The sequence below is a fragment of the Prionailurus bengalensis genome, chromosome X (assembly GCF_016509475.1).
Source record: "Prionailurus bengalensis isolate Pbe53 chromosome X, Fcat_Pben_1.1_paternal_pri, whole genome shotgun sequence".
NCBI lineage: Eukaryota > Metazoa > Chordata > Mammalia > Carnivora > Felidae > Prionailurus > Prionailurus bengalensis.
In genome coordinates, this window is record NC_057361.1 from 108381350 (window position 1) to 108408424 (window position 27075).

Sequence of the window (27075 nt, forward strand, 5' to 3'; positions counted from 1 at the left end):
CAGGATGAAACATTCATTTTATAATATTAATCATCATCTTATTTTATCTCATAAAATGGTAAACAGTTTCTACATAGTTACTAACTTATTTAAACTTAGGATTAATTAAAAGCACTAAATATATGATTATAATGTGTGAGAGGGTCACAAGTTTTTGAGAGTTATTTTAGAGGGAATATGAGAAAAAAGAGGACATATGCTTTATTTATTTGAAACCATAGGTGGTTAGGTTAGTGAAGGAGAGATCTATTGCAATTCAGAGAGTTTTGAGAACCAAGAGAGTGACATGAAAAACCGCACACAAGAAAGAAACCAGTGATGGTTGATGGAGAAAAGATATGAAATGAACTTTCTAGGTTAAATTGAGAGTAATATATACAGAATTTTTATAACTTTTGATTTGAAGAGTAAGTATTTGTGAAGAGAACTGATTGTATCCTAAAACTCTAAAATATTTGCAATATAATTACACTTGACCTTTTCAAGAACAATAATACTTAACTCCCTAAAGCTTCCTTTCTTATCCATGTGGATCCTAGATTTAATCACCTAAGTGATTCACTTCAATTTCCTGTCCCTTTGACCTGCCTGGTACAATTACAACCATTGACCCATGCTATAATCTTCCTTTTCCTTTCTTATACCTGGGTAGGGCTGAAGGCGCTGGGGGTGGGGTGAGTCACAAACTTAGACTGTGATGGTACCAATATAGGATCTATAATCATAATTGGGTTGTTCAGTTCTTGCCTATATCCTTGAACAGCTCTTTCTTTGATCTATGTGTTGCTTCCTTGCCTTTGTATATATAGCTCTCTGACTGTAATGCCTTTTACCCCTTTTCTCATGAATTTATCCTTCAGGACTGCTCAGGAACAGGGCCAGGACTAGGATGAGACAAATGAGGTGCTCCTTGTGGATGCAAAATGGAAGGGGGCACAAAAGAAAACCACCTCAGTAATCAAGAGAGATAACATTAAAAAAAATTTTTTTAATGTTTTTTATTTTGAGAGGAGCTCAAGCCAGGGAGGGGCAGAGAGAGAGGGAGACACAGAATCTGAAGCAGGCTCCAGGCTCTGAGCTGTCAGCACAGAGCCTGATGTGGGGCTCGAACTCATGAACCATGAGATCATGACCTGAGCTGAAGTTGGACACTTAACCAACTGAGCCACCCAGGCGCCCCGAGAGATAACATTTTTATGCAATATTTTTCAAAAATTAAAATGAATGCAAATTATTCACGATGAATAAAGTATCAATATTTTGTATAATTCATCTCACCTCCTCACCCTAATCTCATCCTGTTGGATTCTGTCTTTAGTTAAATTTTTGATATTTGGTTCATTGTGGGGTTTTCTGCATTCATTTTCATGTCTTAAAATATTGAATTATTATTTGGATTACTGAGGTTTTTTTGAGTCCCCCTCCTACATTTGGTTCCGGAGGAAAGTGCCATACTTGCCTCACCCTCGTCCCAGCCCTGCTCAGGAATCACTTCCTTAAAGAAGTCTCCTACTTGCTTCACCCTAGTCCCAGCCCTGCTCAGAAATTACCTCCTTAAAGAAGTCTCCTACTTACCATAGGATATTTGTAGTTTTTTAAATTTATCTTTGTAATAGTTTCTATTCCGATTTAACTGAGTTTAGGTTTTTATCTCAAAACTCTTAGTAGTAGCAGTTGACTTTCCACGTAAAAACATGCTGTTGTCTCCTGATTTACCAAAGACATTTATTTTATTTTATTAAAAAAATTTTTTTTTCAATGTTTATTTATTTTTTGGGGGACACAGAGAGACAGAGCATGAACGGGGGAGGGGCAGAGAGAGAGGGAGACACAGAATCGGAAACTGGCTCCAGGCTCTGAGCCATCAGCCCAGAGCCTGACGCGGGGTTCGAACTCACGGACCGCGAGATCGTGACCTGGCTGAAGTCGGACGCTTAACCGACTGCGCCACCCAGGCGCCCCTCAAAGACATTTATTGACACCTAGAGTTCTGCATCCTGAAAATCAGGCCCACATTTGGGCCACTAGTATTTAACGACTGGCTGCTATGATTCTATGTGTGCAGTCACGGGGGGAATTGTACCAAATCTTTCATGTGGCTTTTTTTTTTAATTTTTAATTTTTGTTTATTTTTGAGAGAGAGAGAGTGCATGCAAGCTGGGATGGAGCAGAGAGAGAGGGAGACAGAATCCAAAGCAGGCTCCGTACTGTCAGCACAGAGCTCAATGCAGGTCTTGAACTCACGAATGGTGAGATAATGACCTGAGCCAAAGTTGGACGCTTAACCGACTGAGCTACCCAGTTGCCCCAACTAATCACATTTTAGAAGAATTATTTTCTACCCTCACTGAGTACTTGTTCTCTTTTTCCCAAAATTTCTTCCAGCTCTAGAATTGATTGACTTAGTATAAGGAACGTGAGGCTAATGAAAATCATTTTTTTAATTAAAAAAATTTTTTAACATTTATTTATTATTGAGAGACAGAGCATGAGCATGGGAGGGACAGAGAGAGGGGGAGACACAGAATCTGAAGTAGGTTCCAGGCTCTGAGCTGTTAGCACAGAGCCCAACACAGGGCTGGAACTCACAAACCGCAAGATCATGACCTGAGCTGAAGTCTGACACTTAACCAACTGAGCCACCCAGGCACCCCTGATGCAAATCATTTTTATAAGACATACTTTTACACAAATTACACTTCTAAAATATGTAGTTTGTCATTAATTTTATCAGAATAGCAGGGTAACATTTCTGAGAATTCCCAAATACTGTTTTCTTAATTTTAAATGAGTGAAACCTCTCATTTTGGTCTCTGTTAAAACAAAATGTTCACCCCTTCTTACTTTAGATTCGAATGCAGGCTCAAGGAAGTCTGTTCCAAGGCAGCATGATTGGCAGCTTCATCGATATATACCAACAAGAAGGTGCCAGGGGTCTGTGGAGGGTAAGTACTCTTTATGCACCTTTCCTATAAATTTGCAAAGAATACTTCTTATACGAAGCCATAAAATTATGAATTGTCATCTTACGCTGTTTAATTTTTTGTAACCCAGAACATAAGGTAAGAAACTTTCTTATCACCTATGAAAGGACCAAAACTTACCAGTTTCTTTATTTCTGCTTAATGTTTGGGGATGTTTGTGTGAGAGAAGTTAATGACATTACTTGAGATAGTCATTTTGATTTGTTTAAATTCACAGTGAATTTAATTCTTCAATACATATTTTTGCCAGTTTTGTACTAACGCTGCACTATATGTTTGTGATAGTCTCTGATTACCTAAAACAGCTTTTCTTAACCTTATAAAAAGTAAAAATTGTACTAAAAATATTGAGATCTATAAAAGAAAAAAATCCAGTATTATTAACTAGAGATAATCACTGTTAACATTTTGCCATTTAATCTTCCAGTCTTCTATCTACTCCTGTTTTTGTTTTTGTTCCTATAACTTATCTTATTTTAATCACTTAATAAGACTACTTGTAGAATATACACAGATAGTAGAATGGGAAATCCATTAATAAATAGGCTCTTAAAGAAGAGAGCTTTGTGTTTTTTTTCTTCCTTCATATTTTTCCCCAACTTCCTATAAAAATTTTAAACATACAGAAAAGTTGAAAGAACAGAACAGTGAACACCTTATATACCCAGATTAAATGACTGTTAACATCTGGCCATATATGCTTTATCTGTTTATATGTGTGTACACAGATAAACATACACACACATTCTTTTTTTTTTTTTTTTTTTTTTTGCTAACTTATTTGAAAGGAAGTTGCAGACATCATGGTACTCTCCTAAATAGTTCGTTATGCATCTCCTAAGAAATAAGGACATTCTCCTATATAATAATACATAATAATGATATCATTATCACACCTAAGAAAATTAACAAGTCCTTAATACCTAACATCCAGTCTGTATTCAAATTTTCCTTATTGATGAGACCAGGCCAGTTTTCTTATAGAATGTTTCCCCTGTATTTCCTTCAAACTGGAAGTTAGGTTTGTTGACTTGATTAGATTCACATTAAACATTTTGGTAAGAGAACTTCATAGGTTACACTGTATATTTCATATTGTATCAAAGCAAGAAGCACATATTACTTTGTCCCACAATTAATGATGCCAAGTTTGATTATTTGGTAAGATGATGTCCACCAGATCTCACCATTGTAAGAGATAAAAATTTTTCCCCCTTTGTAATTAGCAGGTAACCTGTAGGGTGATACTCTAGCAACATGCATATATCCTGTTACTTAATAACCTTTCACTTAATGGTCTTAGCATCCATTAATGATCCTTGAGGTTTGCTTTTTGATAACAGGGTGCACTTTCTTGATTAGTCTAATTTAAAACCAGAAAATGGACCTAACTAGATATTTTCACAAACTAATGCTAAGGGAAAGACAAAGCAGGAATCACAATAGGGAGTTTTTGTCAAAACATAGCTACTTTATTTTTAGTTAAAAATTTTAATTGTGGTAAAATACACGTAACATAAAACTTAGCATCTTAAACATTTTTAAATGTACAGTTCAGTAGTGATAAGTACATTTACATTGTTGTACAGTTAGTCTCTAGATTTCTTTTTTCTTGCAAAACTGAAACTCTGTACCCATTAAACAACTCCCCATTTTCCCCTCCCCCTGGTGACCATCCTTCTATCTGTCTCTTATGAATTTGACTATTCTGGATACCTCATGTAAGTGGAATCATACAGTATTTGTGTTTTGTTACTGGCTTATTTTACTTAGCATAATTTGTTCCACGTTCACTCATGTTGTCACTTGTCAGAATATCCTTCCTTTTTAAGGCTGAACAATACTCCATTGTATCTATATACCACATTTTATTTATCTGTTCATCTGTTAATGGGCATTTAAGTTGTTTCTGTATCTTGGCTTTTGTGAATAATGCTACTCTGAATATGGGTGTGAAAATATCTCTTTAAGACTCTGATTTCAGTTCTTTTGTGTGTATACCCAGAAGCGAGATTGCTGGATCACATGGTAATTCTATGTTTAATGTTTTGAGGAATGGAACATAGCTACTTTCATGATCCAGGCTGCTTAAATCGTCCAGGCATATAAGATAAAGAAGTGAAATACATTGTGTTATGTACTCTTTTGACACAGACGTGTCTTATTTGCATATTAAAATATAGGAATAGGGGTGCCTGGGTGGCTCAGTTGGTTAAGCATCTGACTTCAGCTCAGGTCATGATCTTGAGGTTCGTGAGTTTGAGCCCTGCATCAGGCTCTCTGCTGTCAGCACAGAGCCTGCTTTGGATCCTCTGTCCCCCTCACTCTATCCCTCCCCCACTCACACGCTCTTTGTCTCTCTCAAAATAAACTTAAAAAAAATACAGGAATATTTTTTCATTTCAACACGGAAATAGGTTTACATTTTTCTTCAAACACATGGTCTCCTTTGTCATTGTTTTATTTTCCTGCTTTAATTGTCACATAAGTACTGGAAACATTTTCTTTTCTTTTTTCTTTTTTAAAAAATTTTTTTTTTCCAACGTTTATTTATTTTGGGGACAGAGAAAGACAGAGCATGAATGGGGGAGGGGCAGAGAGAGGGAGACACAGAATCGGAAACAGGCTCCAGGCTCTGAGCCATCAGCCCAGAGCCTGACGCGGGGCTCGAACTCATAGACCGCGAGATCGTGACCTGGCTGAAGTCGGACGCTTAACCGACTGCGCCACCCAGGCGCCCCGAAACATTTTATTTTCTAACTTCATTGTAAGAAATAACAGCACAAGTGAAAGTCAGAGTTGGAGACATGGTAGAGAGTGATGGGGACCCTGGTGAACTGGAAAGCAGTGTGGACCCTATTCATTGTTGTCTTGCATGATGGGAGTCCAGTGTGGCCAAAGTGTTTGGGATTTCAAGAGAAGCTGAAAATCTGCATTCCTATGGGAAGTGTCCTGTTTTTTATACACTGACAGCTAATTCGGCCTTCTAGAAACACTGTGTAGGCCACACACAACATGTCTGTTGCCTGAATTTGGCCCATGGGCTCCAATTTGGGGCGTTACTGTTCAGCAAGGTAGTCTTCTCTGAAGATCATCTTCTAACACTGTTGAGCAGGTGGAAGTGTCCGAGAGGAAGGCACTGTTGGGCCAGCCAGCCCGACCAGCAGAATTAGACATCTTCTGATGATAGCACAGCTACGTCACTTCCACTTTATGAGTTGAATTTGGGAATTTATAAATGAGCAGTTTATAACAGGTATCCCAGAAAGCACTTGTCCCCGTGGTATGTTATTTTCAAATGTAAATGACATTTTATTTTTTTTAAATGTTTATTTTTGAGAGAGAGTATGAGCAAGGGAGGGGCAGAGAGGGACAGATGATCAGAAACAGGCTCCACATTGACAGCTGCGAGCCCCATGTGGGGCTGAAACTCACGAACTGCAAGATCATGACCTAAACCGAAGTTGGATGCTCAACTGACTGAGCCGCCCAGGAGTCCCTATTTTATTTTTTTAATGTTTGTTTATTTTTGAAAGAGAGAGCGAGCATGTATGCATGAGAACTGGGGAGAGGCAGAGAGGGAGGGAGCCTGAGGATCCAAAGTGAGTTCTGCGCTGACAGCAGAGAGCCCAGTGCAGGGCTCGAACTCAGGAACCTTGAGATCATGAACTTGAGCCGAAGTCGGACACTTAACTGACTGAGCCACCCAGGTGCCCCCAGACTTGGATTTTTATGTCACTTTGCAACTCCCAACCTGTTTTGTTCTGTTTTATTTTTATTTATTTGTTTTTTAAATCATACTTTTTTTGAGAGAGAGGGGGCTCAAGTGAGCGAGAGGCAGAGAGAGAGAATCCCACAAGGGGCAGAGTGGGGGGGTAGAGAGAGACAGAGAGAGAGAAGGGCTCACCTGGAATGGGGCTCGTGCTCACCCGAAGCGGGGTGTGAGCTCACCCGAAGCGGGGCGTGAGCTCACCCAATGTGGAGCTCAAACTCACGAACCACGAGATCATGACCTGAGCCGAAGTCAGATACCTAGTGACTGAGCCATCTAGGTGCTTCTCTCTCATATTTTAATGTTTATTTTGAGAGAGAGAGAATGTGCACATGGGAGGGACAGAGAGAGAGGGACTCCCAAGCAAGCTCTGCACTGTCTGCACAGAGCTGAACGTGGGGCTTGATCTCACAATCCAATTCATGAGATCATGACCTGAGCCTAAATCAAGAGTTGGACACTTAACAGACTGAGCCACCCAGGTGCCCCTTGTTCACTTTTTTTTACAATTTATGTCACTAACCTGTGTATTTCTTTGGTGTGTAATATCACTTACATATTTCAGGGTGTTGTCCCAACTGCTCAGCGGGCTGCCATTGTTGTGGGCGTGGAGTTACCAGTCTATGATATTACAAAGAAGCACTTAATATTGTCAGGGGTGATGGGAGACACAATTTTAACTCACTTTGTGTAAGTATTATAGGCTGTGCTTATTCCATATTTCCATTATTTTAAGCACAAAAAGCATCTTTCACTGAGGTCCTCATGTAGAATCAATAATGGGTACAGATGGTCTAGATACTCCTCTCTGTCTTATGTCCAGAACTTCAAGCCTTCTAATACTTGTACAGAGATCCTAGATGCTGTGGGTAGATACTGTACTGTGGGTAGATACTGTAGATACTGTACTACCACTGTACTTGGTAGCAGTGTCTAATACAACAGCCTATCATATGTCTAGGATTTGCATTTGTTCATACACAGCCTCTATATCTAATTTTATCTGTTATTTTCTTTGGTTAAGTTTGGATCAGAAAGCAAACTTTTCTCAATGAGAATCAGAAAAAAGTGAAAATTTATAGGGCCTGTGAAACAAAACTACAGTTTTGGGCTAAAGACTGTTGCTAGCCTTATCCTACATTCTCTTCATATTGGAGCTTTTATGATACTTTACCGCTCAAAGTATACCGCATTTGGTATATGATGTTGTGGTATGAAAACTTATATATCTAATAGAGGATGTGTGTTAGTTTCTGCTTAGGGATCCTGCTAGACTTCTAAATTGCACCCCCCCCCGCCCCCTACCAAAGGCTAAGTTTTGGATTGAAAAGTGAAGGGCATAATACTTTTTAAAGGATTTTATTTTTAAGTAATCTCTACACTCAGTATGGGGCTTGAACTTACTACCTGAGATCAAGAGTCACATGCTCTATGGACTGAGCCAGCCAGGTGCCCCACAGGGATACCTTTTGAATGATATTTCTTTAGAACACATTTCCTCTCTCTTTAGATTGTAATGAAAGGGCAAGTGCCAAGTTTTATCTGATGAGTCTGACTCATCATACAGTTATGAATTTATGTTTGGCGTAATTTCTGTTTAGTCAGGGTTGGAAGTGAGGTGGTTTATCTTAAAGTTTTCATTTTTAGTTCCAGCTTTACATGCGGCTTGGCTGGTGCTCTGGCTTCCAATCCAGTTGATGTGGTTCGAACTCGCATGATGAACCAGAGGGCAATCGTGGGACATGTGGACCTTTACAAGGGTACTTTGGATGGTATTTTAAAGGTATGCACGCTGTAGGCTTGGTTTGCATTTTTGATTTTCTTAGATGTCTCAGGCATTCTTTCAGTCCTTATTCTTGGTTGCTATGTATCATTTTGAAGATGGAAGAATCATTATGTATATTTTTAATAGCCTCTCAGAATAAGTTCCGGTTATAAAAGCTGTCTCCTTGGCAATCTGCTGATATGCAGTGGTCCTTAATATTATCATTCCAGTTTGAATACTTGAGACTGCAGGATACTTTTATTGATAGCACCATGTAGAATTATTGACAGATAGAAGGGACTTAAGATATCCCACATTTACTTGCTTCAGGTAAGACAGAGACCCTGTAATAGAAAATCTGGTACTCCATTTCAGTTCAGTATTGTGCTGTTGCTTACACTTTGCCTTTGAAAGTTTCTGCGATGCTATGTTTGTAGGAAACTGAATATCATAAATGTGTTGTGTAATCACTGGTGATCATCCTTCTACAAAAAGCAAATTTGGGGCCAAAATATGACATTTCCATACGGTTTCTCTGTGCTGTCAGTTTAGTTTAACAACCATTTATTATCTAACAGGAACCATTTTAGTAGATACAGAGAAATTACAGTATACTGCAGGTGTACAAACAGATAATCAGCACAGCCTGGTAAACCTGATAAACTCAGGGACCTATGGAAGGAAATTCTAGTCTAATTTGGAAGTTTAGGATAGGCTCCCTGTAGATGGTGGCATCTTGAATAACTCACATGTGTTGAGTGCTTTTACTTTGTATCAGAAACTGTCCTAATGAGACTTACATGTATTCATTCACTTAATCCTCATCATTACCCCATGTGGTAGATACTAAAGCACTAGAGATTAACTAACCTGCCCCAAATTTTGCAGCTAGTGGGGTTTCAGCTCAGACCATTTGGCTTCAAACTAACATTCTTAACTTCTACACTGTAGTGCCTTTCTTATGTTGATGGCTAAGGGGTTAAATAGGTTATAAAGGATATTGAATGCTATGCTGAGGTACTTGGTTTTTTTTTTAACTTGATGGGGAGCTATTGAAATATCTTAATCAGGTCAGATTTATATTTTAGATCACTTTGGGTTTGTAAGACAGTGGTTCTCAGGTGCATTGGAGCCATCTGGGGAAACTTTTACAGCTCCTGTGTCTACTGTAGACCAATGAACTCAGAACTTATGGGGGTAAGGGACCTAGGTTGAAAGTATTTTTTAAAGTCCTCAGGTGATTGCAGTGTTCACCTAAGGTTGAAAAGCCATTTATCTAAGGGGTAAGCCTGGAGCAGTGGTTCTTAAGGCATTAACTTGCCTCGGAATCACCTGGAGGGCTTATTCAAATGCAGATGGCTGGGGCCCATCACCAGATTCTGACTCAGCAGGTCTTGAATAGGGACTTGAGAATTTGTGTTTCTAACCAGTTCTCAGGCAATACTGAGACTCTGGATACTACACTTTGAGAAACAATGACCTAGAGATAGGGAAGCTGATTAGAAAGCTGTTAGTAATCTAAGATAGAGGCAATAAAGCCTGAATTTGAGCACTGGAGTGGGGATGCAGAAGATAGGATAGAGTTGAGAATAATTTAGTTGATAAAGTCAATAGGATTTGCTTGACTAGGTGTGGAGAGGTGTGGGAGAAAGGAAGTGTCAGAGATAAGTTCCCAGTTCTTTGTTTTGGTGACTATGTGGTGATTCCCATTGACACAGTTATCACAGGAAAAACAGGTTTTTTTGGGTGGGGGAGGGGGCGGGGGGAGACAGTACAGTTTTGGATACTTAGTTTGAAGTGCATGAGGAACATGCAGTGGATATATTTGGAGACCTTAGTCTTAACTCAGGGGAGAGTTTAGGGATATAGATAGGAGCCTGGGGAATCAGTAGTGTACAGGTGTTACATAACTGTGGAGGGAGAGACCAAGGAGAGAACGTAGAGGAGTTCACATCATTTTTGCTTTTCTAGCACACTAGAGTATTATGCATTCCTTCCATTAATAGTGATTCACAGAGGAAATGATTCTCAGACTTTGGGAAGTAGAGTTTGGTAAAAGCCCCTCTTTGCTATTTCTGACATGCTTACCCTTCCACTTGACAATCGCTGGTATAGAGAGAGAGAAAGGGAGGGCCAAGGAAATAACTCTGAGGAATACCAATTGCTAAGGGTTGGCAGGTGGGAAACCTAGGAGAGACACCGAAAGATAACAGTCAAAAGATATGAGGAAACTTAGAAGAGCCATGGAAGCCAAGGGAGTAATGAGTTTGAAGAAGAGATGAGTAGTTATTTAATGCCAACTGGAATAGAGAGGTCCAATATAAGGACTACAAACTATCTGTTGGATTTGATATTTTCTAGAGGAGGTTTCCTGGAATGATGTTTGCAAAAGCTAGATTGATGTGCATGAGGAGTGTGTTTAATTATTCATTCATCCAGTACAAAAATGTTTAAGTCTTATGTGCCAGGTGCTGTTCTAGTTTGGTGAACAGAAAAGTTTTGGCCTTTGTCATGACACTTTAATTCTAATAGAGACAGGTAAACACATAGGAATCAAGCGTAAATAGACAAGTGTAAAATACTCTTTCAAGAAGGTTGGCTAACAGGAGATAGAACGTACAATAATAGAGTAATAGCTAGCATTTAGTGAATGCTTATTATGTGCCACACACTATAGTCTATCTTTTAGCTCACAGCAACCCTATGGAGTAGATATGTTTTCCATTTTATAAACAAGGGAACTTGGGTGGGAGTGGCTAAGTACCCAAGATTATACACCTAATAAGAAGCAAATCTGGGACTTAAACCAGAGTCTGATTCAAAAGTTTAAACTTAAAACCACCATGCTGTGTTATATTGTCAGAAACACATTTTCATGTTGGCAGTAACCTTTACCTATATTCACTCTCTCATTCATTTACTTGCTGTTAAAGTTCTTTATACTGATTGCTCTATATTGTCATTGTACATAATAGCATCTTGCTTTGTTACTTCATCAGCGAGAGTCCCAGAGCACTAGTGAATGGAGTTCTGCATTCATTTCTGCCATAGAAACCAACAGCTGCAAATCTTACCCTGTCACTCCTGTCTTAAAACCCTTGAATGGCTTCTCGTTGACCCAAAGCTCTATATGATTTGGCCCCTTTTTACTTCTACAGCCTTATCACTGCTACCTTTATTCTACATTCCAGATGTACTATACAATTTCCACTGGTAGACTTTCCTTCATTCCCAAATTTTCATCCATGCCATATACTTTGTTAGATGCCCCCACCCTACCCTATATATCCTTTTCACTTAGCTAGTTCCTATTCATTCTTCAGAGCTTGTTACTTTCTCCTAAAGGCCTTCCCTGACTGATGAACTAGGTTCTGTGTACACAGTTTCTTGTACTTACTCTGACAACATTTATTTTATTATTTAAAAACATCTTTTTTGAGGACTAATTTACATATTGTAAAATTTACCTATTCAAAGTGGCTTTTGGTATATTCCCAGATTTGTGTGACCGTCATCACCACAGTTGATTTTAGAACATTTTCATGAATTCAAAAAGAAACTTCATACTCTTTAGTTATCACCTCCCTGTTCCCTCACTCCCAGTCCTAAGAAACCACTAACCTACTTTTCTAACTCTTTAGATTTGCATATTCTAGATACCTCATATAAATGGAATCATACAATATGTGATCTTTTTGACTGGCTCCTTTCACTTACCACAATGTTTCAAGGTTCATTCATGTCTTAGTACGTATCAGTGTGTTCCTTTTTATGGCTGGGTGATACTCCATTGTGTGGCTGTATCACATTTATATTTGTTACATTTTATTGTAATTGCTTTTAATGTCTGTCTGCCCCAGTAGACTGTAAGTTCCATGAAGGCAGGGCCATGTGCATCTTATCACTTTATCCACAGCAGATTATTTATTGAATGAATGCACAACTTCATGAAGTAGTCTGTTGTCTCTGTTTATCTACAGAAGTTCTTGTGTTTGTTTTCAGACAACTGTCTGAAGTCAGGCAGTGGGCCTCCTAGTCCTAATGTTCTATAGAAGTTTGTCACTGTTTTGGAGCTTTTTAAAGATTCATATGGCTCATAGGAGTATTAGAGACCCTTACTGTGTTTGTATGTTCATGTACTCAACAGATATTCATTTAGGTATTTATTGGAAACTTTCCTGTGTCAGACAGTGTTAGGTGGTAGGGATATAGTGGTGAGCAAGACAAACATAGTCCCTGTTCTCCTGGAGACTACATTCTAGTTGAGGGAGACAGACAATAAACACACAAATAATAAACAATATAATTTCAGATAGAATTAAATGCTATTAAGACATAAATAGAGCATGAGACAGTGATGGAAATGATAGTAGGGAACTACTTCAGCCAGGATAGCCAGGACAAGGCTGTGGGTAGGTGATATTTGAGCAGAGATCTGAATGATGAGAAGAAGGTGATGAAGATCTGAGAGAAAAAACATTTCAAAAAGAGGGAACAGGTACAAAGGCCCTGAGTTGGGAATGAACTGGATATGTTCAAAGGTTAAAAGGAAGGCTGGTGTGGCTGAGTGTGGTAAATAAAGGAGAAAGTAGTAGGAAATGAAACTGGAGAGACTGGCAGGGGCTAAATCAGGTAGGATCCTATATATCATCACATAAAATTTGCAATTAGAGTGAAATCCACTGGGAAGCCATTGGAGAGCTTGAATCAGGAAAGTGACACTATTTATAATTTAATGTATAAATTATATTTTTTTATATTGGATTGTATCTCTAAGGTCCCTTGTCATTTTAGCAGTCTATGATTCTAGGTTATCTGCACCTGGCTGAATTTCACAATTTTCTAACATCAATTTTGGTCTGAGACCTTCAGCATTTGCTGGTAATCCATTGGGGGAAAGCATATTACCACTATGATTCTGTAAAAGTACCCTTATTCTGTTACTATTTGTTCAAAAAATGATTAGTAAGGATAATTATCTTGAGTATTCTTAATCTACAGTATGGGATAGGGGATATTTACAAGTCTGGATTCTCGTATTAATGTCCTATCCAAGTATATCAATTATTTAGTATAGTGGCAGGTTTTACTTCACCAGGGGAAGGGCAAAATAACATCGCAATGTCTAACCCAGTGCCTAACACACAGGAGTTACTTAATAGATATTTTAAAATAGTACACAAAATAGGGACTGTTTCTGCTGGCTGAATTCAACACACCACCAGTTTATGACCTTTGTCATTTAATATGTCATTTAATTCAAATAATTACTCAGTTGGTGTGTTTAGGACCCCCATTGTATAAAACAGGAAACCTAAACTCAAAGCAATTTACACACTGTTCCTCATGCAATCTTGAAAGCATTTACATCAGGTAGTCAGTCCATGGCATTACACAGAAGTTGATAGAATGAAACAGACTCAGAGGAGGATAGTGACTTGCCCAGCTCCTTATTCCCTACCCTACTTTAGTTTTCCTATTAGCACTTCCATTTCTGAATATAATATATATCAATCTATGTATTTGTCAGCTCTTTTAGAGAGTGCACTCCTTGAGGGCAGGGAGTGTATAAGTTATCTCTTCCTTTATAACAAATTGCTCCAAAACTCACTTCCTTAAAACAGCAAACATTTGTGATCACGCAGTTTCTGTGGGTCTGGAATTCAGAAGCAACTTAGCTTAGTGATTTCAGCTTATGTTCTCTTGTGAGGTTGTAGTCAGATGTCAGCTAGAGCTATAGCCATATCTGAAGGCTTGACTGGAGCTGGGATATCTGCTTCAAAGATCACTCATGTGGCTATTAGCAGGAATTATTAGCTGTTGGCTACTAAACCTGTGTTCTCTGGAAGTTGGCTGGAAGCCTTAGTTTCTCCCCTTCTGGGCCTCTCATGACGTGACAGCTAACTTTCTCTATAGTGAACAATTCAAGAGAGAAGAAGACAGAAGCAGAAGGCTTTTAGATCTAAAACATCTTTTATAACATAATGGAGGTGACAGACTACTGCTGTATTTTCTTGGTGACCTAGACCTCTCCTGGTATGTTGTGAGAGGGGTTACACAAGGATATGAATAACTAGTGGTGGCTTTCATTGGGGTCATATTGGAGGCTGGCTACCACAGACACCTTCTCTCTCGTTTACTGTTATTACTATTATCCCAGCATCAAGAAGAGTACCTTGCATAGGCAAGGTGCTTAAATATTTGTTGAATGAGTGGGTAGATTTAGACTGTATATGAATTCAAAATATATGGCTTTAGAAAAACAGCATTAATGGAGCCATAAGTTGTTGGGGGAGGGACATGGAAGATGAGTACTAAAAATAAAAGTAATTGTCAGATGTAAATAGTAAGGGGAATTCACTCTATTTTTGATTATATCTTTCCCTCAGATGTGGAAACATGAGGGATTTTTTGCACTCTATAAAGGATTTTGGCCAAACTGGCTTCGACTTGGACCCTGGAACATCATTGTATCCTTTTAGAATATGAGAATGAAAGCAGATGCTTTAAGCTCCCAGGTAATTTTTTACTATGGGAAGGAAAATTTGGTTATTGACACCTTTAGGCGAGTGAGAAACTCAAGCATTCTAATGGTGACCATTGAGGATAGAACTAAGTAGAGAAATGGCTTTTAGTTGGAGTCTAGTACAAACTAAAGGCAGCAGAAAAGATGTACCAAAGTGTCCTCTTTAAAACAAAACAAGTACAAACAAATCTGGAAGGGGTTATGAAGTTTTTGGAAACCCTGTTGGGATTTGCCCACAGGAAAGTACATGCTGAGGTGGTCCAGATTTCCTACTCCTAACTATAGGACCAGAGCAACTGGAGAAATAATAAGACAGAAAACACTCATAGGGTGAAGGAATCCAGGCCAAGTAGGTCTCTTTCCTCACGGATGGCTCTTCTTTCTTTAGCTGTGTTTGAGTGCCTCCTTTGTGCAGAGAGAATTGAATGTTGTATATAGTTTGTGTGTATAGTGGTGAGCATTGCAGGGTTCAAAAGTAATTCCTTGCCCTTGTGGAATCTATAGGTTGAGAGAGGGAGTATGCCTCTCTCTCCTTGGGATTGATCTGATCACCTAAGAATGACAGTTACTCTTAGCATTGAATAATATATATGTTGTCATTAATGTTCTTGGGTGTGTGTGAGAGAGTGTGTGTGGCCTGTTGGCCACTGAAGACTATAAGTATGTTAGAGTTCTAATCTGTTTTTATTGCTAAATGCCAAATCATAAGGGGTACGTGGTGGGTACTCAATGCATGCTTGATTTGCCAGGTATTGTTTTTAAAAAGTCTTAAGCAAGTACAACTCAGAATCTGAGATAGACTACCTCAGTGTAAGAGAATGCAATACACAATTTTAGAACTAGGTTTAGCTTTCATTGTCAACCCAATGATCTTCCATGACTTACTCCTCAGTTTTTTATTACATATGAGCAGCTCAAGAGGCTTCAAATCTAAGAACTGAATTATACGTGAGCCAAGCCCTGCCAGCGTTTCTACTTTTTTCCCTTTTTCCGTGTTCTAATGTATTTTGACAAAGTTGTAAGTGTTTACTGAACCATTGGTCTCCCAAGGGCCTCCTGATGGAAGAACTACAGGATGCTTCAAAATTGTTCGTGTGTTTGTGTTACCATGTTAACTTTTCCGTGAGAGGAAGTGTTAACATTGAGACTCTGGCCCCAGATTGGTATCTTCTATGAAGATGGATACTGATAGATGACATCAAAATGGCCTTCTTTTCAAATGTGGGTTAAATGTAGTTGGTTAGCCCCAAACTTGAGCTAGAGCAGAAGGCATAGGCCAGGGCAGTTACTGCTATGTATGTTACAGACCTCGGTTCTCATTAAAGTATTTATTGGCAGAATCACTTTGGCTTTGTCTTCATTTACTACTTTCTCCTTTGCCAGCTCTTTAAGTTACATTCTCCAGAAGGTGATAAAGAGAGGGTTACTATGAAATTGAGTCTAGACTCTTCAAGCACATTTATGGAAATAGACTAAGTGCATTGTGTTTTTCCACTGCCACTTGTTGTCATAATGCTACTCATTTTTAAAAATTAAAAAAAAAATTATTTTTGAGAGAGAGAGAGTGCGAGTGCGGGAGGGGGAAGAGAGAGAGAGAGAAGACACAGAATCTGAAGCAGGCTCCAGGGTCTGAGCTGTTGTGTTACTCACTTAAACATCAGGCAAATTGTTCTTTCCTAAGCATGAATAAATAAACAAGTGGCTCATTTGGAAGTTTCTACAGATAAAATGTTAAAAGAGGCTTAAAATAGAACACTGTGTGCAGGGTTCTAATTTTCTTATAGGCAAAAAGTTCTGGTGACTTTCTTGTACTAGAACAGTGCTTAGGCATTGTAAGCACTCACATTTTTGTGGAATGAATAGTTTAGCTCTTCATTTTTATCCATTCATTCATTTATTCAGCAAACATTTATTGTATGCCTATTACGTCCTAGATGTTGGGAGTATAAAAACAAGTTAAGACATAGTCTCTATTTTCAAGCTCACATTATAGGATGAGAAACAGACATGTAAGTAGATAATTATAGTAGGTACTAAGTACTATATAAAAGATGAACAAAGTGCTAGAAGCGCAGAGAAGGGAACAACAGCCAGTTACCTAGGGGATTGGCCAAAGTCTTCATAGTGCAGGTGACATTTGAGGTAAATAGAAGATGTTACCATATGGATAAGGCAGTGAAGGACATTCCAGGCAGGGGAGTGGGGGAAAGTTCAGTTTGGCTAAAATGTAGGGCAGGGGTTTTCAAATACTACGTGAGGCAGAATTGCCTGGAGATCTCATGAAAATGTAGTTTCCTACATCCATTGCTTGAGATCCTAACTTTATTTGGGGCAAAGTTTGCTTTCATCACAAGTACTTGATACAGGTGGTCCTTAGATTGCACTTTGGGAAGCACTTGTATAGAACTGTGGCTAAAATGAAAGGAAATAAGAATAGTGTGACCAGAAGGGTCAAATTATGAGGGATCTGTATGTGCCCTAATAAAGAATTGGACTTTTTTTTATCCTGGAGGAGGGGCAGGTAAAGGAAGTTTAAAATATGGGAATAATATAACCAGCTTTTGTATTTTTAGGAAGATAACCCTGTTGTGGAGGGTAGCCTGGAGGGGGAGTAACCCAAAAAAGGTTAAGACCTACTGAAATCTACTTTTTATGTACAGGTAGACAAAATATGGTTCACAAAAATGAAGAAAATTTGTCCTAAGTCACATGACTGGATTGTGGCAGATTTGAGACTAGCACATAGTTCTCAGATTTCTTCTCTGTCTCATTCTCCCACTCCACAGTGCCTTCTTTTTAAAAAAAATTTTTTTTAACGTTTATTTATTTTTGAGACAGAGAGAGACAGAGCATGAACGGGGGAGGGTCAGAGAGAGGGAGACAGAATCTGAAACAGGCTCCAGGCTCCGAGCTGTCAGCACAGAGCCTGACATGGGGCTCGAACTCACGGACCGTGAGATCGTGACCTGAGCCGAAGTCGGCCGCTTAACCGACTGAGCCACCCAGGCGCCCCCACAGTGCCTTCTTAACTGACAGTCTAAAGTACTATCTTTTTAAAATTAATTTTAATAAACTTTATTTTTATTTTCATATTTTAATATAATTTATTGTCAAGTTGGCTAACATATAGTATGTACAGTGTGCTCTTGGTTTTGGGGGTAGATTCCCATGATTCAGCGCTTACATACAACACCCAGTGCTCATCCCAACAAGTGCCCTCCTCAATGCCCATCGCCCATTCCCCCCCCCCAAACCTCAGTTTGTTCTCTGTATTTAAGTGTCTCTTATGGTTTGCCTCCCTCTCTCTCTCTAACTATTTTTTCCCCTTCCCTTCCCCCATGATCTTCTGTTAAGTTTCTCAAGTTCCACATATGAGTGAAAACATATGATATCTGTCCTTCTCTGACTGACTTATTTCACTTAGCATAAAATCCTCCAGTTCCATCCACGTTGCTACAAATGGCAAGATTTCATTCTCTCTCATTGCCATGTAGTATTCCATTGTGTATATAAACCACATCTTCTTTATCCATTCATCTGCTGATGGACATTTAAGCTCTTTCTGTAACTTGGCTATTGTTGAAAGTGCTGCTATAAACATTGGGGTACATGTGCCCCTATGAATCAGCACTCCTGTATCCTTTGGATAAATTCCTAGCAGTGCTATTGCTGGGTCATAGGGTAGTTCTGTTTTTAATTTTTTATGGAAACTCCACACTGTTTTCCAGAGTGGCTGTACCAGTTTGCATTCCAGTAAACTTTATTTTTAAGAGAAGTCTCAGGTTCACAGCAAAATTGTGTTCAAGGTACAGAGATTTCCCATGTTCCCCTACCCCTACATATGCATAGCTTCCCCCACATCAAAATTCGTCACCAGAGTGATTCATTTGTTACAGTTAATAAGTATACAATGGCACATTATTATCACCCCAAATCTGTCATCTACATTAGGATTCACTCTTCGTGTTATGCATTTTATGGGTTTTGATAAATGTATAATGACCTATATCCATCATTATAGTACCATACAGAATGGTTTCACTGCCCATAAAACCTCTGTGCTCTGCCTATTCATCCTTCCCTCTTCTCTAACCCCTGTGATCCCCTCATCCTTTTTTTTTTTTTTGAAGAGAGAATGCATGAGCACGAGTGGTGGGGCAGTGTGGGAGAGAGAGAGAAAATCTTAAGCAGGTTCCATGCTTAGCATGGAAATGAGCCACCTAGGCACCCCTTTACTGATCCTGTTATTGTCTCTATGGTTTTACCTTTTGCAGAATGTCCTATAGTTGGGATGTCGCCTTTTCAGATTGGCTTTTTCACGTAGTAATGTGCACTTAAGATTCCTCCATGTCTTCTCATGGTTTGATAGCTCATTTTCTTTTTTTTTCTTTTGGATGTACCATAGTATATTTATCCATTTACCTGCTAAAGGATGTCTTGGTTGTTTCCAAGTTTTGGCAATTATGAATAAAGCTATTATAAATATTCATGTGCAAGTTTTTGTGTGGACACAAGTTTCCACTCATTTGCTTATAAATACCAAGGAGCACAATTGCTGGATGGTATGGTAAGAGTATGTTTAGTTTTGTAAGAAATTGCCAAACTGTCTTCCAAAGTAGCTGTACCATTTTGCATTCTCATCAACAATGAACAAGAGTTCCAGTTTCTCGACATCCTTGCCAGCTTTTGGTGTCAGTGTTTTGGATTTTGACCATTCTTATAGGTGTGTAATGGTATCTCACCATTTATTTTTTTCCTCTTTCAGTTGTCGCTTTAAAATTTTGTTTTCAAAGTTTGAAATTTGAATTCCAGTAGAGTTCACATACAGTGTTCTATTAGTTTCAGGTGTAACAGTATAGTGATTCAACAAGTCTATACATTGCAGTGCGCTCTTCAATCTCCATCACCTATTTCATCTATCCCTTCACCTCCCCTCTAGTAATCTGCAGTTCTCTATAGTTAAGAGTCTGTTTCTTGGTTTGTCTCTCTCTCTTTTTTTCCTTTGTTTATTTTCTTAAATTCCACGTATGAGTGAAATCACATGGTATTTGTCTTTCTCTGACTTATCTCTCTTGGCATTATACTTTCTGGCTACATCCAAGTTGTTGCAAGTACGATATTTCATTATTTTTTATGGCTGAATAATATTACATACACACACACACTTTCTCTCCCCCCCCCCCAAGACTACTACACCAGTCAGATACCCTCTTATTCCTGAATAGATGAGCAAAAAGGAAACCAGTTTTTCACAAGGGTGTAGACTGAAAGGTAGTTCCTTGAAGGGTTTATATATATTGGAAATTGGCTTTCTATTCACCTCAGGTTAAGTGTTATTCCTTTAGAGAAGCCTTACATTGATTTTCTCTCTACCAGTCTAAATAACTTACCTCATTATAATTTTTATGCCACATATTTATAACTACATACTATATTTGTGTGACTATTTGGTTAATATCTAAATTTCTCATCAGTCTGTAAGCTCCATAAAAATAGAGATTCTGTTGATTTTGTTTACTGTTATGTTCTCCATGCCTAGCACTGTTCTATATACTCAGAAAATATTTGTTAAATGAAAAAAATGAATTGATCTGTACACAAAGATCTGATAAAAGGCCTAAAACGTAGTGAAGGTTAAGCAAATACTGTGGGATTTAAATGGAATGAAATTAAATTTTGAATTACTAGATAAGGATGGGATGACAAAGGGTAGGTTATTAAGGATAAATAGGGGTCCTTGGGGAGGGAGATGCACCTAATGTTTTTAACTGATTATCTGCTCATTTATTCAACAGATATCCCTGCCTCCTAGAGCTTTTTGTCCACAGAAGGGAAACATAATAAAAAGATTAATGAGTAAAATAAATAGTGTATTGGGTGGTGATAAATCATTTATAGAAAAATAAAGCAGGGAAGGGGGATGGGGAATAATATTAGGGCAGGGTTGCACACCGAGAAAGCCAAATTTAGTTGAAGTCTATTGGAGGTGAGAAAGGAGCCAGTCTAGGGTTAAAGCAATGCAAAGCCATGATACTGAAGGAGACCACCAAGGGAGTGCCAGTAGCAAGAGAAGAGGTCCAAGAAGCGAGCCTGGGCCAGTCCAGTATAAAACAGTTTGGGGAGGACATCACAGAGGACACTGGTGATGACAATACCAGCCTGAAGTATAAAAAGGACTAATATTCTAGTGGTAGAAAAAGAGTAGAGGGGCAGTAGGGGCCAATAATTTTCAATGTAAATTTTGAAGAAAAAGAATTTGAAGCTGATGATACCTTTATCCAAATTGGCAAAGCTTTAAAGATTAATGCCTTTATATAGTAGCCATAATCATGGGTAGGTAGTTCCAATTAAAGAATTTGACTTGCTTTTTTTATTTTAGGTATCCTATCCTATCCTATCCTTAGTCATGGATTAATAAAGTATCCCCTCAGGTAACCAATATGATGAATAGAGCATTTTGACTGAACACTAAGGACTAACCCATTTCTATAGTGAAATAGGCTACTACAGTAAAGGTGCCTCAGAGAGTAAGGGTCTGACTCTTACCACACAAAATTTGAAGATTTCACATCTTCACATGTGATTATTTCACACGTGTGAAGAATTCAGTGTTTCACAAAAATATTCACTATAGAGTTCCTTTAAGTAACAGCTCCCCATTGGATATTTAAATTGCAATTTTGGATTGAAAAATGAATTCTTAGGGACATATCAGATATGAAATAGACACACCAATTTCTTTTTTCTCGCGTTCACCCAAAGCAAGCTCATGCTCAACTGAAGTGAGGCTTTAGATTACCTGATATGGGACTCGAACTCACGAACTGTGAGATCATGACCTGAGCCAAAGTCAGATGCTTAACGACTGAGCCACCTAGGCACCCACACACCAATGTCTTTTGAAGGTAGATTGATAAGGGAAAACTTTCAGATTCAGTTGAATACAAGGAAACAGTCTTTAAAGGAACTAAGGGCTTTGGTTGAAAACTTGTTTGTCAGAAAACAAGACAAACTCTTTGTACTGTCAGCTCAATTTACATGTAAACCTAAAACTTCTAAAAGATAAACTATTAATTTCTTTTACAATTTTTTTATTTTAAAATACATTTTTAAAATGTTTATTCCTTTTTGAGAGAGAGTGAGCCCAAGTGGGGTAGGGGCAGAGAGAAGGGGACAGAGGATCTCCAAAACAGGCTTTGTGCTGACAGCAGAGTGCCCAATGTGGGGTTTGAACTCACGAACCATGAGATCATGTCCTGAGCTGAAGTCTGACACTTAACGGACTGAGCCACCCAGGTGCCCCATCTATTAATTTCTTAAAAGTGCTCAAAATGAGAGGGTGTAATACAAGGATGAGCAGGTACCACTGATTTGGAAGAGAAATAATGATTTTCCCAGGTAAAAAGCCCAGCATGTCAAAAAGAAAGCCAGACAGGGGTGCCTGTGTGGCTCAGTCGGTTGAGCATCTGACTTTGGCTCAGGTCATGATCTCACAGTCTGTGAGTTCGAGCCCTGCATCAGGCTCTGTGCTGACAGCTCAGAGCCTGGAGCCTGCTTCCGATTCTGTGTCTCCCTCTCTCTCTGCCTCTCCCCTGCTCATGCTCTGTCTCTCTCCCTGTCTCAAAAATAAATTAAAAAAAAAACATTAAAAAAAAAAAGAAAAAGAAAAAAGAAACTGCAGGTAATAGTTCCAACAAAGCAAAGTTATGAAAACTTTGTAAAAAAAAAAAAAGCCAGACAATAACAGAAGTTGGTGAGGATGTGAAGCAGTTAGAACTCCTACATTGCAGGAGAGGTTGTAAAATAATGCAGCCCTTTTGGAAGACAGTCAGGCACTTCCTCAATAGTTAAGCATAGAATTACCATATGACCCAGTAATTCTGTTCCTAGTATACACCCAAAAGAATTGAAAACAGGGACTCAGATACTTGTATACCAGTGTTCACTGCAGCATTATTCATAATAACAAAAAGATGGAAACAACCCAAATATCAACTAATGAATGGGTAAAGAAATTGTAGTATATCCAGACAATGGAATATTCAACCATAAATAGGTATGAAGTGCTGACACATCGCTACAACGTGATGAACCTTGAAAACACTATGTTAAATGCAAGAAGTCAGACACAAAATTCCACATATTGTATGATTCCAGTTTTAAGTAGAATGTCCAGAATAGGCAAATCCCATAAGTAAATTAGTGGTTGCTTACGGCTGGGGGAAATGGGGAGGTCTGCTAATGGGTATAAGGTTTCATTTTGGGATGAGCATGTTCTAAAAATAGATTATGGTTGATGGTTGCATAACTCTGTAAATATACTAAGAAACATTTAATTGTGTGATTTGAATAGGTGATCTTTATGCTATATAAATTATATCTCAATAAAACTTAAAAAAGCCCACCCAGCATGTGGTTTAGCTTGATTAGGATGGCTAGTGAGGAATTTCAATGAAGCTGTTTGGTAACAAAATAAAGATTGATTCATATTAATTCCAATTTCAATGAAGCTGTTTGGTTACAAAATAAAGATTGATTCATATTAACTCCAGAAGGTCACATGGATGTTTTTCCTTTAGAATGAACAAATCCAGGGTGCCCGGGTGGCTCAGTTGGTTAAGCGTCCAACTTTGGCTCAGGTCATGATCTCGTGGTTCATGAGTTTGAGCCCCATGTGGGGCTCTATGCTGACAGCTGGGAGCCTGGAGCCTGTTTCAAATTCTGTGTCTCCCTCTCTCTCTGCCCCTCCCCCACTCATGCTATGTCTCTCTCACTCTCTCTCTCAAAAGTAAATAAACATTAAAAAAAATTAGAATGAGCAAATCCATTATATTACCGGCCATCTGAAGATGAAACAACTGACATTTCTGAGCAGGAAACCCCAGGTTTGAAGGGATAAAATTATCAAAATTTGTAGGCTATAAGATGAAAAAACTTTCACTGTTTTTCTTTCCTTTTTTTTTTAAGAGGCTAGAGCATGAGGCAACCCAGATGATAATAGTTAATACTTATGGCTTTTATTATGTATCATACTGTTCTAAGTGTATTGTGTTTATAAAACTGTTTACATTCTTTCACCCACTCTAGGAGGTAGATACTGTTCTTATTTTTCAGATGAGAAGCTGAGGCACAGAAAGGTGGAATACTTTGTTCCTAGGAAATGGCAGACCCAGGTTTCTAACCCAGGCAGTCTGGCTCATGAGCCCATGCTTATAATCACTATGCTAGGGGTGTATGGACTCAGCCTTGTCGAAGGTCACTTAAAGTTTATGGCAGGTGAGCAGTAAAGAGTATTGATTTCATTAATTCCCCTATCTTTATAACACCCTGGGAGAAAGAAGGTCAATAGTTGTTGTGGTTGGTCACTCTTTGACACTTAACTGTAACACTGACTTTATTTTCCTGGAGACCTGTGAGTGCAAATACATAATTTTCCTCTTATTATCCACTTTCTACTTCTTCCCCCTATTTTCTCTGTTAGCCTTTCTTCTCCATAACCTCCTTAATCACTAGCCCACCCCTTCTTCTTCCAGTCTAAGTGAGCACAGTTCACCATACACACAGGAACTTGTTTTTGTTGTATGTTATACTATTTATTAAAGAACTTGGAATTATTAAAACAGATGCCACTAGTTTAAAATAGAATAATTTGGATGTGGAGCTAGACTTCTCTCCCTCTCTCCTCCAATGCAAACAAGTGTGTTGTTAGGCTTATAAAAAAATTTATGGGAGGAACAATTGAACTAAGAACCTGATTATAAATAGTTCTTTTCTATTCACTAAAGCATATCATTTAAGGGGTAGCATTTTTGTTAGCCAAGCCCAGTGAGGGTATTGCATGTAAGTTTTAAAGTCATAAAATAGCTTTTAAAAAAAGTTTTATTTATTTATTTTGAGAGAGAGGGAGAGTGAACGAGCAGGGGAGGGGCAGAGAGAGAGAGAGAGAGATGGACCCCAGGCAGTCTCTGTGCTCTCAGTGCAGAGCCTGACGCTGGGCTTGAATCAGGAACTGTGAGATCCTGACCTGAGCTGAAATCAAGAGTTGCACACCCAACCGACTGAGCCACCCAAGGTGCTCCATAAAATTGCTTTTTAAAAAACAAATATTTTCTAAGAGTGGCTACTTTGTATGAATTCCTGAGATTTCACTAAAGGATGTTTCTTCTCTCTATTCACTTTTTCAGCATCAGAATTCAGTTGTATTTTGGGCTGTGCCCAACTCACTATAAACACTATGCATACTTGTCTTTCCCATTTATTTAGTAAATAAAAACAATTTAATGCATCATTGTATAAGATTACTAAGGGACCTGGCAATCTTAAAGTGGTAAGTTTGAATTTGGGATTATGGATCTTTTCCTCATTTGAAATAACCCCATAGTCATTCAGCTATCATTTCTGGGAACCACTTCTGAAATGACAGGGTACCAGTTTGCTTGTCTATAGGAAGTGCTTTAGTATTTGTTGAATGGCTCAGTGGGCAAATCTGCAAAAATATTATGAGTGGTAAAAGCACAATGAACAATTTTGTAAGACTGCATGGCATTTTAGTGGGCCAATGACTGTTATCTCAGAGTGTTTATCAGCTTTTTAGTGCCTTAATGTCAACACAACTGAGACAGAACTGGAACTGATATGGATTTATTAGAGTAAATAGGAAATCTGATTCAATCATGGGATTGTTGGGCAACATGCACCAAATAAAACGAAACCTAAACAAATAAAGAGACCTTCCTCAGCCTCTTGGTCATACATGACTTTAGTCTCCTCCAGTGCACTGGAGCAAATGGATCCTGCCTGTCCCGTTGTGTAGCAGGCATTTTAAAGAACAAGGAACTGCATGAAAACAGACTCTGAGACCCTTAGCAGCTGCATTGGTGGTTTCTAGGGCTCCTCATGAGAGGGCTCTTTGAGCCCAGTGGGTGATTATGGTCCCAACAGCTTGTAAATCCAGTGAACATATGGTTGGGTAGTAGCATGTTAAGCTCTCATGTACTTTACCCTGCACGGTTGATCCATTAGGTGGAGCACGTTTCCCTTTCAGCAACACTGCAAAACTATGGCTTCAAGGTTTCAACTGCATCAAGACTGGTCTCTTGGCTCCATGTGATTACGTTTTCATGTTCTCATGCCTACGTAGCATTTTATGGTGTTGCACAACACAACTACCTCTGAAAACTTGAAGAGTGAAAACACTGAAATACCTGGATATTAGACGGTACCATATTGATGATGCAGTTGTACTGTGAGAGGTGTTCTTAATCTGCTGTGTCCCATTAGTCCAGATTTCTAAATTTACAGATTAACTCTAGCAGTAGGACATATGAAGAGGGTTCCTTTTTTTTTAAGAAAACAACTGGTAAACCCCTTAGTACGGTTTATGCTTTCAGGAAGCAACTTTTATTGCTTTGAGATCTTCATATCAGTGTGGTCTGTTCATTTATAGCTCATTCTTGACCTCTTTTAGCAAATACCCTATGGAAACATTACACTTTGAGAAATACCAGCAAAAACGTGAATCAAAATTCTTATAAATGTTTAATGCTTCTTGACCTAGTAATGCTTCTTTGTAGAATTTATCCTAAGGAATTAAACAGATGTGCCAAAGATTTATTTTTTAAAATTTTATTTTGAGACAGAGAGCAGGGGAGGGGCAGATAGAGAGGGAGAGAGAGAGAATCCCAAGCAGGCTCCATGCTGTCAGTGCGGAGCCTGACGTGGGGCTCAGTCTCACGAACCAGGAGGTCCTGACCTGAGCCAAAATCAAGACACGGGTACTCGACCGACTGAACCACCCAGGCGCCCTAGACGTGTCAAAGATTTATACACAAAGGTATTTATAGTGGTATTAAAACAGTGAGACATTGGAAATAACAAATGTACAACTATAGGGAAATGGTTAAAACATTATATACTCATGATGAAATAACATGAAACCGTTACAAGTCATGTTTTTGAAGAAAACTTTATGACAAAGGAAAATATGCACAATATAAAGTGAAGAAAACAGATGAAGAATAACAGTGAT

The 27075-nt window shown here is 38.6% G+C and overlaps 1 protein-coding gene across 3 annotated transcripts in view; it reads left to right on the forward strand.

The window, feature by feature from the left end:
- The window catches only part of SLC25A14 (solute carrier family 25 member 14), a 29808-nt gene extending 13421 nt beyond the window's left edge, over positions 1 to 16387 (forward strand). For all 3 annotated transcript variants that reach the window (XM_043571649.1, XM_043571650.1, XM_043571651.1), the window contains 5 exons: positions 2850 to 2945; positions 7322 to 7446; positions 8404 to 8539; positions 14911 to 14991; positions 15940 to 16387. In XM_043571649.1, the coding sequence (XP_043427584.1) occupies positions 2850 to 2945; positions 7322 to 7446; positions 8404 to 8539; positions 14911 to 14991; positions 15940 to 15981 (480 nt within the window). In that variant the 3' untranslated portion in view covers positions 15982 to 16387. The remainder of the gene's footprint in view (positions 1 to 2849; positions 2946 to 7321; positions 7447 to 8403; positions 8540 to 14910; positions 14992 to 15939) is intronic.
- Positions 16388 to 27075: the final 10688 nt, after the last annotated feature.